At 30.2% G+C, this 16,097-nt stretch overlaps 1 protein-coding gene across 1 annotated transcript in view; it reads left to right on the forward strand.

Moving 5' to 3' along the window:
* Positions 1-2,635, forward strand: part of LOC137928940 (nose resistant to fluoxetine protein 6-like) — a 58,349-nt gene extending 55,714 nt beyond the window's left edge. Inside the window, exon 12 of the mRNA XM_068771948.1 lies at positions 1,549-2,635. Within this exon, the coding sequence (XP_068628049.1) occupies positions 1,549-1,634 (86 nt within the window). The 3' untranslated portion in view covers positions 1,635-2,635. The remainder of the gene's footprint in view (positions 1-1,548) is intronic.
* Positions 2,636-16,097: the final 13,462 nt, after the last annotated feature.

Below are 16,097 nucleotides of genomic sequence, written 5' to 3' on the forward strand. Positions count from 1 at the left end.
CTATTGTAAATAAAACTTAACAATGTTTAATTTGTACGTATATCAACCCTGCAAAGGAGTAAACAAATCAAGTTCCACACAGGATCAGCTACAAACTTTTGAACTCTATAAAAAAGGTTTATTTAATAATGTACATTTAATCTTGACTTAGGACCAAGAAAAACAAAGTCTAGGATATGTTGTACATTTATTGTACATTCGTACAATCAGACCCACGAAGGGTCTGTTAACTGTTTGAAAGCAAAATCTGTTACTATCCTTTAAGATATTTACGATTTCCTTTGCCGTTAACAGCGGCAATGTTACATAATTTATACACAGAATCCAACTCAAGAACTCAAAGGCCTACGATTGTATGACAATGTAACCTTTGGGCGATTTCGCTCGTTCTATAGTTCTTCTAGATAATTTTGTGTTTATTGATTTGTATTAAAAACGTTTTATTTTTATTTTAGATAAACGTAAGTATTCGTAAATTATATTTATATGTAGAATTTATAATTGTATTTATTTTATACACTCAAAATTAATTAACAAAGGTCCATCTGATATTAAGGGTCACTAAGAGGTCATAGGACCTGTAACATGAATCGTCTAGTGATAATTGTACCGGAAAATTATTCTGATTTTATTAACTATTATGTTAGTGTGTTATTAACGATAATTAAAAATATTTGAAAGAATTACGAAAACAAGTATCCGGGATTACTTACTATGTTGTAACGTTATCATTGGTTATCATGGGTGACCGTTATACTTTCTTTTATTAATTATTGATTGGTTTTAATATCTGTTCGATTCTTCGAAAGTCTAGAAAAGTTTCAATGTCTTAGGTTTTAAGTTTTCAGTTTTAAAAGTTAAATTAAAATACGGCCATTTTTATTTTATACTCATAACGGACCTATATTTAAAATTTAATAAAAGAACTTATAAGGATATTTAAGTTGCTAATAAATTATTTATTTATTGTTAATAAGGCATTCTGAATAATGACTATGTTATAAAAGTACTTAGTCGCTTCACCTTTTCTGATTAATGGCCATGCACTTTAATATTTAGATAAAAAGTCAACATATACGTAATTAGATAACGTGATATTTTAGCAATACTTCAAAGGTGTCTTCAATAAAATGCAATAATTCTTCTTAAAGCTATTTTTAATTAAAATGAATTGTAATCTCGATTTTAAAAGCAAATTTCCAGCCAACCACAGCTATTTTCATCTATAAATGTTTTATAATGTGATAAATGACTTTTGATTATTTTTACAGTGATTATATATGATGCAGATTAAGGTACTTGATTTTTTTGATAAGCTTTGATAAAATTAAGTGTTTTGTATATAACTCAATGCTATAATAATAAATAATTAATGTGTTAAATCTAGGCATCCACAGATTCAAACAGATTTCGTACGTAAGAATAAACATATTGATTCTTAGTTTTATAAGCAAGTGATACTGTTTTAATGTTAAGAGAGGTTTCAATTTTATTGGAATTCTTGTAATAACATCTCTATAATATTATTGTTATAAATTATTGTTTCAGCTCGGCCAGTACTAAGTGACAACGCCAGGAGGGATTTGACAGAAGAATTTTCACGCAACACTAGTCAATCAAAGTTAGATTCGTAACAATAAGTTATTTCATCGAAGCTATTAACGTTGTTCAAAAATATTGAAAAATGTTATTTCTATTTTGGGTACATACGTTCATCATTTGATGATTTTTATATATATATATTAATAAAACTAAATCCTCTTGGGATCTCGAATTACACGGATCAAGAATTTATTCGAAAGGTTAAAAAGGGTAGAAAGGTATTTATTTGGTACCTACTCCGGGGGCTTGGTGATTAAGGTGATTTATTGGTTAATATATCGTTATAGTTTTGCTGAAACGTTACTAAACATTTACTATATTTAAGAATAAAAACTAGAAATTAAGAATAGATACTGCGTCATATGCAGTCTCGTTACCAAGTTAGAATATCATTTCCATTTGTACATACATCACTTTCATTGTCTTGTCCGAAATGAGGCGTGTTTAAATGATTTCTTTACGCTAATATTATTTAGTAATTTAACAAAAGAGGACTTTCTAGTTTTATCTTATGTCAGTATAATAGATTATTGATGTCTCTACGAAGATTTATATAAACGTCTTATATATGTGGAATGGAACGTAAGAGCATGCGTGAATAGGAACATTAGATGGTGCGAGCGAGAGGTATGTGAGAGGGAGAGACGATAGTTGAACGACGAAGGAGTGTGCGCAGTTTTGATTAGGATTTCTTTTTAAAATAAATATTTGTATTTATTAAAAAAAAGCCCCACGAAAGACTTTTAAATTCAATCCCTGCATTCCGTTTACCACATATATAATACGTATCTTCTTTATTGCATATTTTATTGTTAAGAATTTTTACCGAAAATAGATGTTTTTTTTTAATAAAATTTTTGTGTATATCATTGAGTATATTGAGGTTTTTGTTCGCTATTTTTAACTGTGATTTTTTTTATTATTGTATTTTTTTTGCATGGACTTTTTTTAATTTACTTGGAGGACATCTATTATGTAATATAAATGTAGTGTAGTTGTCGATTTTACTTTATTAATGTCTCGATTCTGTAGTGAAAAAACCACTAGCGCCATCTATCGACGTCGTCTGAAACAAACTACCGACTACAGAGTTTCGACATGTCTATAGTAATATGGCGTTAATTATTGAGAATTTATAAAGTGATATGCTTTGAAAAAACGGAATGATTTAGTTTATTAAAAAATAACATTTTCTTATATAATAAATGTACAAATTGAATATCATTTAAGTTTGATTGTGTTTGTATAATGTTTTTGGGTGAGCGAATAAATAAAAAGGATTATTTTTAATTTTGTATTTTGTCAATAAAAGTTTTTGGATATATTTTAAATTTGTATTTTTTTATTAATATTATTTTATATTTAGGATCATTATAATGATCATTTAGATGGATTTCACACGCGCTGTATATAATAATCCGAGAAGATACCACAACAAATTTGGACTTCTTTTTTTGTAATGAGTTTGACAATATCTTTAAAATAGTAGAAGAAGCAATCCAATGTTATGCTTTATTTTGATTGAAGTAATCCTTTTACATACGAATGAAGCAACTTGAATGGGAGTAGCACAAGGCTGATCATCGTGACGATTTTTGACGAAGGCTTTACAGTGAAAGTTTATCGGCTGATATAATCAAGATGATGATTGCTTTACACTATAATATAATACGATTTTTCTGAAGTTAATTTCAATATGCTTTATTTTACATGATATTGAGAAATATTACATAGAAGTGTATTATAAAACCATACAAACTTGTTAATAAAAAAAGCCTGTAGAAATGTATAAGAAACATATTTTTATTTCTAGTGTCAAAATTATGTACTTATCTTTCAAAGAATGTAAATACTATTACTTGCTAAAGAAAAGTCTATCAATTAGATACTACGTAATTGATTGTTTACCATAAGATCGGATATAGCAAGACACATTTAAAATTATTTTTTGTAATAAAATATACCTTACACGGGGCGTACAATAATTAGCGTCTTATATAAGCAGATAGAGCTTTGAAAAGATAATTCGATTTCTTCGTAACACGATAAGTCGTTGGATGCAGGCAGTGCAAGATTGGTCATCGTGGCTGTTCTTTCCCGCGCCGTCAGTAGATGCATAGTGTCTGATAATCATCATCATCAGGTGATGATGATTTTTATTGGTGGCTAAGCTTCATTAGGTGTGCCGAGGATAAAAAAGATCACGGAAAATCGCTGTATACGAGCAGAGGAAGACCAGTTATCGTGTCAATATTTGGAAGAGGCCTTGCAGTAGGTTTTAATCGGCTGACGCGATGTTGATGATGGTGATTATTGCTTATGATTATTTATTGATTTCACGTTGTCTACACGATTCATATACATTATAAAACCAACAAATCGAAAGTCTATACCTTTTTTTTTCAGAGTAGCCATTTAATTTTTAAATCCTAAATATATTTCACGAATGATATAAAGATCATTTACGCTCTTCCGTTTGACCTGATCGTTTGTTACAGCATAACGATACCACAAGAGGCTCAAATCGCTCGTTGCAAAACCTTTTAAAGCCTACTATCTAACATCTTACGTCCTGTAACAACCTCATCAACTGGTTTATCACGGTATTTTTTTTTCAAGAAATGTACGTCGTTTACTGTCTGAGTAAAATTACTTACCGTTACTGAAAAAAAGTCTGAAAAACAAGCTCGTGCCCAGAGCTTTTTAAAATACTGCGAGAGAACTCTGAGATTTATTACCTCAATCCGCTACTCGTTTGGGGTGCACAAAGAAAGTCTGCGAAGCATCTCCATTCTTTAGTATTTTAAAAATATTTCTAGTAAATTTAAAAGAATCTTAAAACTTTATCATCCATACGATGATTTTAAGTAATTTTTCTGCTTATTATAACATCAAAATGTTTTATCACATAGACTAAAAAGTTATGTACTAGTATAGGCGTTTATTTATGACATATTTACATATTTGTCCATAATTTAAATGCAAATCGGTTAATATTAACATGTAACATTTAGATGCTAATATATCCCTGATTTATTTATTAAAACTAGCGTCTTTACTCGTTCCAATTTATTGTTCTATTTTGTTTGTTTACCTGTGTATGTATTTACCTATAATTTTATGGTTTGATCAGTCGACTAATATAGAATAGTTAATAGCATTCACTCTTTTAACATATTATATACGTCTTTCTTCAGTAAACTTTGGTAAATAAAAAAGAATTTTTAATATTTTTCTAAATAGTGTCACTTGTTGGAAAATAATTGTTTCCATGAAGAAGTACTATATTTAATCAACCACACAGACCATGTAAAAATTGGTAGTAGTCTATTAAAATTTTTTCAACTGATAGGTATTTGTAAATCTTTGGGTTGTTTTTCATTTTTACAAGAATTACGAAATATATTAAATCTATGATCGTAAAATGCATAAACATTATTGATTGAAGTTATTATATACATTATTCCAATGAAAGTCATTCGCGGTTTTGATTACCGGGATGTAATCTTATGTACTTCACACTTTGTGCATGAATTACATCGGAGTAAGGCTCACAAACAAGTTTCCAGAGAATAGGCACCAGCGTCCTCTGCTTTTTATAATACCACATTGCGATTGCCAATCCGCTTGCTAAGCGTGGCGATATGGTAAATATCCCATAGATATCTTTAGAGGAGACATAGGCCTTGCAGTGGGCATCTGTGGGCTGAAGAGAAGACATTAATATAAAAGCTTATTTGTATAAAGAAAAATTAGAGAAAAATATTTATTTTTACCACCTTATCAAAAAAAGTGCTGTCTATATAAATTATTACAATTGAAATATAATCAATTCGTTTACAGAGTATTACAGTTCACAAAATGGAAAGTTTGTTCTATAATTAACTTTTATATATGCTTGTGATTAATGTAAATTTTTTTGGCGAACATAACTAATTTATAAAAAAAAGTTATCACTTCTAAATATGGTAGTAAGACAGGGTCATAACTTTTGACAGTACTAAACCTGTAGAATGGAATCCTCAAGGAAACCGAAGACGTGGCCGCCCAAAGCAAACCTGGCAGCGCTGCAGAAGTGAAGGCGCTTAGAATGACGTGGAATGAAGTAAAGCGCGAGGTTCAATACCGCTCGGGATGGCGACGTACTGTGGACGCCCTCTGCCCATCTTAGGGACATAAATGATGAAACCTTTTGAATCAAATGGTTAATACTGTAGTATAATAAATGATACGGTAAATGCATATCGTCGGTACATATAATTTGTATTGAATACTCAAAGACTAATATCAAGTGTCTTTGTGCTACATATGAAGTGTAATTTAAACGTCGTACTATATAAAATTATTAACTATAGGTGTAAAAGCTTTAAAGGGGTCAATGTATAGTTCCCTTGCTGTCAACTATTGTAAGGAACAACTTATTAAAAAATCTATTGTTTCAGAAATAATAAATAATGTTATGACAATTTAATAAGACAAATCATTTTTAAAATTCACATTACTACGTAATAAAATTAATAATTGTTTACTCTCTGTTCGTCTGGACTTTTACTGCCAGCTATTGACTTTATGCAGTTCCATAGAAAAAATAAAGAAATTTTAGATACTTCAGAATGATCACTTCATTTATAGGTGATTGTAAATAGTTGTAACAGTTTTAAAGCGTTGCTGATATAAAAGTTAAACCTTTAAAGCTTTTAGACTTATATCAAATCACCCTGTATAAGATTACAGTTTGTTTCGATCAAAAGATCGTGTGCAACTTATTTATACGCGTAAATCACGGCTCACATTTTTTAACAAAAGGAAGGTCTTCACGGAGTTGTTCGCCCAAAAATTTATTATCCACGGTCGCCAGACGCCTGCTACGTACATAAAAGCTGTATTATTTTTGAGCTTTCTTTTAACTTGACAAAGCCTTTGTTTTAAAAATTTTAATAACTTTAAACAAAACAGTTTTGCGATTGTGAGGAAATAATACAGAAAAATATTCTATTTTTTATGTTTATGTATAAAACTATAGGTTTTAATATGAATTAGTTTTTATATCTAAAAAGATTATAGCAGGGAATGGAAAAAGAATTTAGGTTTTTGAAATGTTCTTTCGAGAAAAATATCACGAAAACCGTGGTCAACAATAGAGAACAATAATTCCATCCTGGACACGACATTAAGAAACGAAGAAACGACGAAGAAGATGAAAAATATTTAAACTGTTAATACCATAACCGACAATACCATAATCACCACGCTTGGCGTGCGTGTTGGCGATCTCAGTGTAATATTATGATACGCAGAAGACGCCGTTGACCATGCTCTGGAAACTTTTTCTATGAGCGATGACATATATATATATATATATATAAATATATATATTTATATATATATATATATATATATATATATTTAATTCACAGTGTGAATATTATATAAATGAATCCCGGGAATCGAACCAACGAACTACGATCGTACATTTTTCGAATTACTGATAACAAGGCGGGATAAAAGTATAAAATAGTACATTTGAAATATCTATTCGTATTTCCACTGAATAAAAACATAAATTTGTTTAGTTAGTTGTAATGAAGTATATGATATTGTCTGTAACACTAAAGTATGTCTTTTAAGTTGATTTCTCGCCACTTAGATGAAATCAGACGCGAGACGCTGACAAATTGTTTGACTGAAACAGCGAATACCCGCCACCTACGTTTACTTGGCTCTAGCCTCGCTCAGTTCAAATGGGGTGGATTTTTGAGTTGCATCGCGGGCAGCACAGCTGTTTTCGAAGATAAATTTCAGCGCCGCAACGTTTCAGAAGCGCATCTATTCTTCTTGGTCCGAATGCGCAATTGAGACGTCTCACTTTTTTTAAGTTAAATTTATTTAAATGGAACTCTTTTTAAGCATATAATGAATTTTCAAAGTAATTTAAGTAAATGACACTAAAAAAAATTGATTATTTATTTTAAATTTCCACTATTTCTTCGTACTAATAATGAGATGGAACCCGATATATACTGGTAATTTTTTAATTTGTTATTAATATAAATATGTTACGATATTTACTTTTAATCTAAGAATTTGATTCTTTTAATACTTTAGACATATAATTAGAAGCCGTTTAATTGGCTAAAGCAAAGTAAAGGAATCTCTTTTTTTTTTGATTTGGATGGATGTCTTTCGCTGCTCTTGTCGGTGGACGGTCTTCGAGCTATGTGACCTGCCATTGCCAATTAAACTTACCATTCCGCTGGGCTATGTCAGTTTTTTCTCTTTTGTCTAGTATAATAAAGGAATCTAGAGCATAATAATAGTTTAAAAAATAAAACTATTATAGGATATTAAAAAGTATTCGAACGTAAACGATTAAAAATCTCAAAGCTAAATAAAATATAGGCGTATAGGATTGTAAACAAAACAAAACTGTATAAGAAATAATAATAAACCAACATCTATACAATTTTCGTAAATGTCTTGTGAATCGAATTCATAAATATGTAAAAACAGTTTACGGCTCTCCTATAGTCAAGAATTGTCGATAGGATATCATTCAAATAGACAAGGAATGACAATAAACTTCCAACGTCGAAAAATTATTCATAAAAGTGAATATTGAGTCGATGGGATCAAAAAGTAATGTCTGAAATGTAATATTATAGTATGACAGCGATGTTTTTCAAATTTAGTTTTTGTTCAGACATATTTGGGATCCTTTTAATAAACTTGTGTAAGCTTGTCAATTTTTTTATAAGGTGTAATGGTGTGAATAATTAAAATTGTAAATTATATTTGTAATTACGCCCATATCTCTCAAACCATATTACCTTTACATTACCCTTAACATAATAAATTTTGCACCTTGTTTTAAATATGAAGAACTGTGGATTTATTGATTTTATCTTCGATGACCCGAGTTTAAAACTGCATAGCAAATCCGAAACATAAATTAAAATGCGTAATAAATCCCAACATTACAGATTGATTGACATCTGTAAAAAGTTTTAAGAGATATTTTATTTTTATTTGGCACTCACTTTGAAAAAAATTCTAGACACTACGTTTTATTTCAAGCAATTTCAAAATTTCGACATTATGACGGATACTTCGGAATCTGATTTTAAATAGTACGAATATAGTGTTACCGAAACCGCTGTACCGTGCTTTCGGCATGTATTGTGTCAGTTTGCTGTCAACTCTCGCGCAGACAGCTATTATTGCTCTTTTATTTCCTGGCCCAACCCTTGTCGCGTTTTTTATTGTGAGTGACATTCCATAAATAATGATTTCCATTTCATAAAATTACTAACTTATTTAATAAATCCTTGATATAACTATGATGAAGACAATTACGCTTATTTAAATAATATAAATGTTTTTATTAGACTTGTATTCCGTTAGCAATGTCTTCGGTGATGTCTTTCAACTAAATGTCTTAACTTTTCAATCTATACGAAACTAGTATCTCTTTCCGTCTGATATCCTCAGTAATTCCAGTCTCTAACACTCGCAGTGATGATAAATCGGTGTTTCACTTCCGTGTCAAGAATTGATTAATCACGCAGATGACGCGACAAAAACGTGAGAACTTTTGAGTTTGAATAAGTTTTAAGTGAACCATCACGGACATTCGCGCGATATCATTTACTTAATGACACATACTTTTCACATAATAAGAAACGACATTAGTTTTTAGAATCTTGCTTCAGCTAACAATTGATCTATCGCCTCTATACAATAATCACCACGCTTGGCAGCCGGTTACGATCCCAGTGTGGTATAACGGTACGCTAAGACGCTACTGCCCACCCTCTGGACACAAGTTTGTGAGCAGTGGCATTGCTGTATAATTAATGCACATAGTGTGAAAAACATTAGATTATATTCCGGAAAAAGAACCCGCGTCCTAATATCTCAAGTCTCAGCATCTTACCGCTAGGCTACAACTGCTCTGGTACTACGTAATTTCATAAACTATTTATAAATGCAAATGTATGAAAATAAATGATTAATTAATAAATGACAGACGTTTTAAATTTTTGGTATTACTGTATAGGGAAAAAATCCAACAAATTATAATACGTATACTACCTTTACGACATTGTTTTAAACAGATTGATTAGTTTATGTGTAAACACGTCAAAGGGTTTAATCTGAATTGTGAAATCAACCAACTTAATTCATTTTTAAAATGACGTTGCATATAATTTTTTTATTTTAATTTTATTTAAATTTCCTATCGTGAAATATTTTACGGAAATTCTTGGAAAGAGTTTACCTTGCCTTAATTAATAACAAAAGATTCAACATTCAAACTTTCTAATACTATAACTAATCACACTGTTATGTGAATTGTGTGATTGTGCCATGTTAAAATATTTGAATTGACATTACAGCGACATTAATAGATGCCCAGCGTAAAAAGTGTGTGCTTTGAAATTTGATTGTTTGTCATTTGTTACAACCTATTTTTGAGAAAATGTTCTTTTGTTTGTGCCACGGCCATGTCTAGTGTAGGGACGTTACATTTCGGGTATAAATATTTTTTTTTTGGGATTCTGTTTGATCTTACACCTTTCTTTCCACACAAATTCTTTCTCATTCCTTACATCCTTCACAAAATCAATCAAAATTTTATTCTTCAAGTTCTGATTTTCTTTTACATCTTGCTTTACTTCCCTCATCTACATTCCTGATTACATTTCTTCGATAGTTTACCATTCTCTTTTATTACTTTAACTGCTGGTTACATCTTTTTCATTTTAATCCTTAGTTTTGTTCTTTTCGATGACGTACTGTACCACTACATTGCAGTAAAATGTAAAAAAATGGTTATATTTACTAGATTATTGATTATTAAACGTTTAATTCAATTATTATCTTTCTTTGTTTCTTAATTCTTTCAGAGATAAATGCGATCCAAGTCAGTTTGTTGCTTTAATTTATAAATGTATTTACCATCATTGCATTACACTGTATTTATTATGGCCATACATATGTGCAACGTGCATATGCATTTGTACTCGTATATGTATGTTTTGTCTGTGTCTGCTTTCATACTATGGTTTTGTAGAAGAAATTTTCTTGTGTGATAAGACCGCCCAATGTACTTTTTCTTTACTATTATGCAACAATGTGTATATCTTTCATCGTGTACAATAAAAAGTATTTAATTGAATAAAATTAAAATAAGGTGACAATTTACCTATTGGTAATAGAAAACTGTCAAGGACATAGCTACTCCTGGTGAGACGAGTCATGTTTGTAATGCGTAAAAGATCTCATTTTTAGGAACGTTGGCGTAGAACCCGGAATTACATTTAGCACACCGGAAATTTAATTCTTCGGAAATTTTAACCTTTAATTGCTTCAATTGTTTTTTAGTTTTCTAGATACATATGATGATGTATTTTTTTTAAACTTACAATTCGAAAGATATTTTTGACGTGTAAAATCATTTCTAGGTACCATACGTTCTTCTTCGGAGGCTTCACAGATTTTTTTATTGATAATCGTTAAAACAACGGAATCACGTAATATAAAATAAACTCTGTAAATACAAAACAGTGGACACCATTTTGTAATATGGTATTGCTATAAAGACGACTTACAACTTAACAAAATATATAAAAGGCCACCAGTAAAAAAGAATTAAATAAAAAATTAAAACGCTTTTTACAACGTCATAGCTATATTCCAGGTTTCCGTAGGGACAATTGTGAACACCTATCAGGAAGTGTAAATACAAAAAGTAAAATTCAAACTGTGTTACTCGAAAGTAAACACAAACAAAGACAATTGGAGTCTCGGACTTGAGACACGAGTTTCGTGTTGTTGGAAATATAAGAATTTGTTTTCGAGTGTAGACACACTGTTTTACAGCATATAGCTTTTAACAGCTATTTTTATAGCAGTAAATATAACATAGTAGTTAAGGAACGTGATTTAAAATCGAAGATCGCAGGATCAATCTATCTTTCTCTACGCTTAAATTAGTCATTTACGAAAATCTGTCTTTCTCGTCATCGTATTGAGATCGGGCATTCATTATCCCCATTTATCTCCTTTATTAATATTTTCAAAAATATTAGTCCGTAGATTTTAAGTGGAATTAAAAACATGGAAACTATTAAGATGTGAATAAAAAACTTGTTTGGCTTAAAGCTTTTAGATACAAATTTTTAAAATGAATACTAGAGTTCATTTCAATATAATTTTTCTAACAGTAAGTAGTTAAAATCGTCTCTAATTACATTTATAAATATATAGTTTTAAATCCGATATCTGCGACTTGGTGCCAGGAAAAATCTTAGAGAGAAATTCTAAGCTTTTTATTAAATACTCTTTCTTAATACTGTTCGATTTCTTATGTAGGATTAAATTATAATTTCTGTTTTATAATTTTTGAGCCTATATAATCTTATCTGTACCGCGCGATAATATTTCTTCTTTTGTTGAAATTATAATTTTCAAATATGAAGAATGATCTTGTTGATGATAGGCTTAATAAAAGTATTGGTTACAAAATTAATTACCATAATTTCTTAAATTTACATTCCAACATATCGGAATTTTTAATATATAAATAAATGTCTGCTTGCTTTGATGAGAGATAAAATTTGTTGCATTTTGACTCATTCGTCATCTCTCCAAAGTATTTAAAAATATAAACGTTGTAGTGCACCTACGCGATGACTTTAAAGAATAAATTGACACAAACAATGTATAATGAATTACGTTTATATTATGATGCACAGTTAAACTTCTACTAAGCTAATTCGGACTAGCCAAGTACCGCTTTACCTCCAGCGACACACCTATAAGTCCCACATCTATTACTTATAAATTATTTTTCTTTCATTATTAAAAAACATATTACCTGGTAATCAATAGAAAAAAAATTAATATAGACTTATGTCTATTATTACAGAATCACTAACCAAATGTATATATATATATTTAAATCGTTTTATATATTTAGTCAAAAAAATCTTCAAATTTTCAACGCATTCACCGATAATCGTTATTAAATATTTGATTCAATATTTTCAGCCCGTAATTTCATGTAATTACGGCTAAAGTTGATATATTTACATATTTAGTTGACGCAGATGTGATTCAGTATCACGCCTTTGAAAATCATAAAAAGATTCTTCTTTGTCGGATGGCATTATATCCGTCGACATTATTTACTGTGGAATACCGTTATTTATATTTATTTTTCTACATATATAATACAATGGACTTTTGGCAAAAACAAACCCTTTTTCAAAAGATTACATTTATGAATAACCTGTAGTTAGTTGCCTAATGATATTTTTTAAATTAAGATACTGTATTATTTTTTTAGCATCAAAAAGTTTCATTAAAATAGAAATATCTCAATTATTTTTAGATCTCTATAAAATGTTCCCCGCCGATACCGCTCTCTTGGATGAAAGGACAAAGAGAGGGTTGGGCAAGAGAGATTATACTTACTGTTAAAGATTAAAACCCTTTAAGGTGGCGAAAAATAACCTGATAAATAATAAACCACTACAACATAGCAGTAACTAGTGACCATAAAAAAATCTAATCCGTAAGCACACCGGGAGTCGCGGGTTTAGTTTTTCTAGAAAACCCCTATTATTTTAGTGAGCAGGTTACTAACCCCAGAATTGTGAAGAATGACCGAAGGTGGAGGAGTGGAATGAAATTATACTGTTATAATGACTTTTTTATTCTTATGATTAAGAGTTTATCACCTACATTATGTTAATTAAACATATCTGGTTACTCTTTATCAATAAAGAAAAATTATTTTTGACTTTTTGGATATAATTTGCTGCAAATAACATTTAACAATATATAATTATTTATTTGTCGTTACCCTTACGTCTACAAAAGCACACATAGGGAGACGGAGACATTCTCGTCGAGCTCATGCATTCAATTCGGCTGCAGTGCCACCTGTATCGCAAAACAAGACATTTATATTCAAGCTTTGTTCTTTCTCTCTAAAATTTCGCTTACGTTCCGGAGATGGCATCTTGTTTATTTAACAAATAAGGTATTTCTATGACGATACTACAAGAACGAAATATCGAAAAGATGCAAATATTTGGTATTAATTTTGTTATGTTCCAGGGAACAAGCCAAGGACAATTGAATAATGTTTTTTTCTTTACCGTTCATGACGAGGTGATGCTAGTTAACTCAGATAAAATGTTTCGTTTCCTAGAAAACTGTACTATGAAATCTTATAAAAAATATACATGAAACAAATGATTTTATATAAATAAAACCTGTTGAATATTCAGTATGAATATTTTTAAACGTATAGTGATGAGACAAAAACAGTGTTTATAGTATAAGATGTCAGATATTGTTTAGCAAGTTACAAATAAATTTCAGTTAGAAAAAGTTAGAAATTAATTTAATTCAAAAATATTATTCATTTATTAACACGATCGGTTTTTACTAGTGAATGTTTACATAACAATAATATGGTATATTTATACTATAACAGCTTGAGAAATTCCATAATATCAACCAAGAATTACAAATGCTGCACTAAACTCGCAGGCCTGTATTGTATTTATTTTTTTGTTCTTTATTTTAGTCCTTTTCCTTATGAGTTAGATATATACCCGTATTTCAAAAATAGAATTGATCCGTGAATAATATATACAAATGAAATAAGTTAAAAGAAAACAATAAAAGAGCTATTTTATGTATGAAATATGTGTGAGTGTCTTTGTGTGTGGTATTCGTCATAGTGAACGCCGTACCCAATTCAATGATTAAAAAATGAAAACAAGAGTGAAATTAATAAAAGCGGAGGTCTTTAAAAACAAGTATCTTACACCAAAATAAAAATGTTTTTCTTCATTCATATTGTTGACTATAGAATTTATTTTACAGTTTAATTTTTTTATAATCTTACCTCGACAGTCATCACGAAAATCCACAAAAGAGAGCTTTTATAAGATTTTTAATTACGTTCGTTTAAGTTTATCTTTTTGGGCTCTGCGAAATAATGATCCTGGCTATTAATTTAAGCTGCGTTTTATTAAAAAAAACTTTGTTATTAATACATTTTTTCTTTATACTCAAGGTGATATACACCGAGCCTGATAAAGCCCCGGTGTAAGTTCTCTAATTAAATAATCTCTGTGTGTTTTTAATAATACAATTACATAATATTACATAAATTGTTTTATGGATTTCAAACTGGACCTATTGGAAATCATTGGGAGAGATATTTGGACGATGGTGATGAGAACTAAACCTGAAACTCAAATAGTCTAATCGCGGGTTTCTTTTTAATATTATGTTTATCCACAAGGTCACCGAAATTGTGGTTGCAATTTTACAATAACTATGCATGAGGGATTCTCAAGGAACCATGGATCTAGCCGAATTATTTCACCGAATTGGGACGCCGCCAGGCTCTACGGTTTCTAAAACGAACGCTCTACGAAGTAACTTGCTACAAGGGCTCCCAGGAGAGGACCTTGGCTTGGGATATCGTTCGAATTGCGTTTGTGAGACGACTCAATCTCAGCTGGATTAGTTGCGAAAGACAACTAGGTACATACTACTAGGTACTAGGACACACAAATAGGTACATACTACACGTTAATATTAAAATTGTCTTGTTGTGTTGTTAATTGTCATATAATAATATTTATATAATATATAGCAACAAAAATAATAAAGAAATATTTATAGTTCTTCATGACATCAGATTGCATGCATCCGCGAAAGAACGAATTTGGCACTGCGCCCGTTCCAGTTAATTCTATTACATTTCGAAAGGTTTATGTTTACTATACCTTCATTTATTAAACACGGGTAATGGGTTTTTTTAGATGAGCACATTTATTTGTTCTACTAATGACATCTTTATAAATGCTAACAAATTAATTTAAGGTTTAACTACCGACCTTCCTTGCGCTATAAGTTCCATCATCATCTTCTCAGTATTTATTTTATTTGTGATGGTCAGTGTCATGAAGCACCGTGACATGGCAATTTCTTTTCATACTATCCTATCCTCTGCTGTTCTTAGGGTAGCAACAATGGGGAACCAATTGTTGATTTGATTTGATAAAACTAGCATGCAGGTAATCGCCCACACGACCTTTTACCGCCTACCTCCCCTAAAACTAGTAGTTTGTCGAAATAACCTGATTGTCTGCGGGCAATGCAAAAATAGACCTTTATTTTAGGATGAATTATTTAGGGAGTTACTTAAAGCTATAATTTACCCAGTATTATTATTAAAATGACACTAATAGCTTTGTAACAATAAGACAGTGTCGTTAAGGAAATCTATTAAAAATAAATGAAATTACTATTTGTATGGTTGAAATAAATTAACAGTATTAATGCAAATTGATGCGAACTACATATGTATGCACATACTCAGAACCATAGGTTTTTAATAAGGGTCAACATTTGAGTAACGCTGTAAGAGATTTTATAATATCGCAAGCTTTGATGCACCAGGT

This window comes from Battus philenor, unplaced genomic scaffold, assembly GCF_028537555.1.
Source record: "Battus philenor isolate CCGP_79_NKW_IND1 unplaced genomic scaffold, ilBatPhil1.0.hap1 SCAF_4, whole genome shotgun sequence".
NCBI lineage: Eukaryota > Metazoa > Arthropoda > Insecta > Lepidoptera > Papilionidae > Battus > Battus philenor.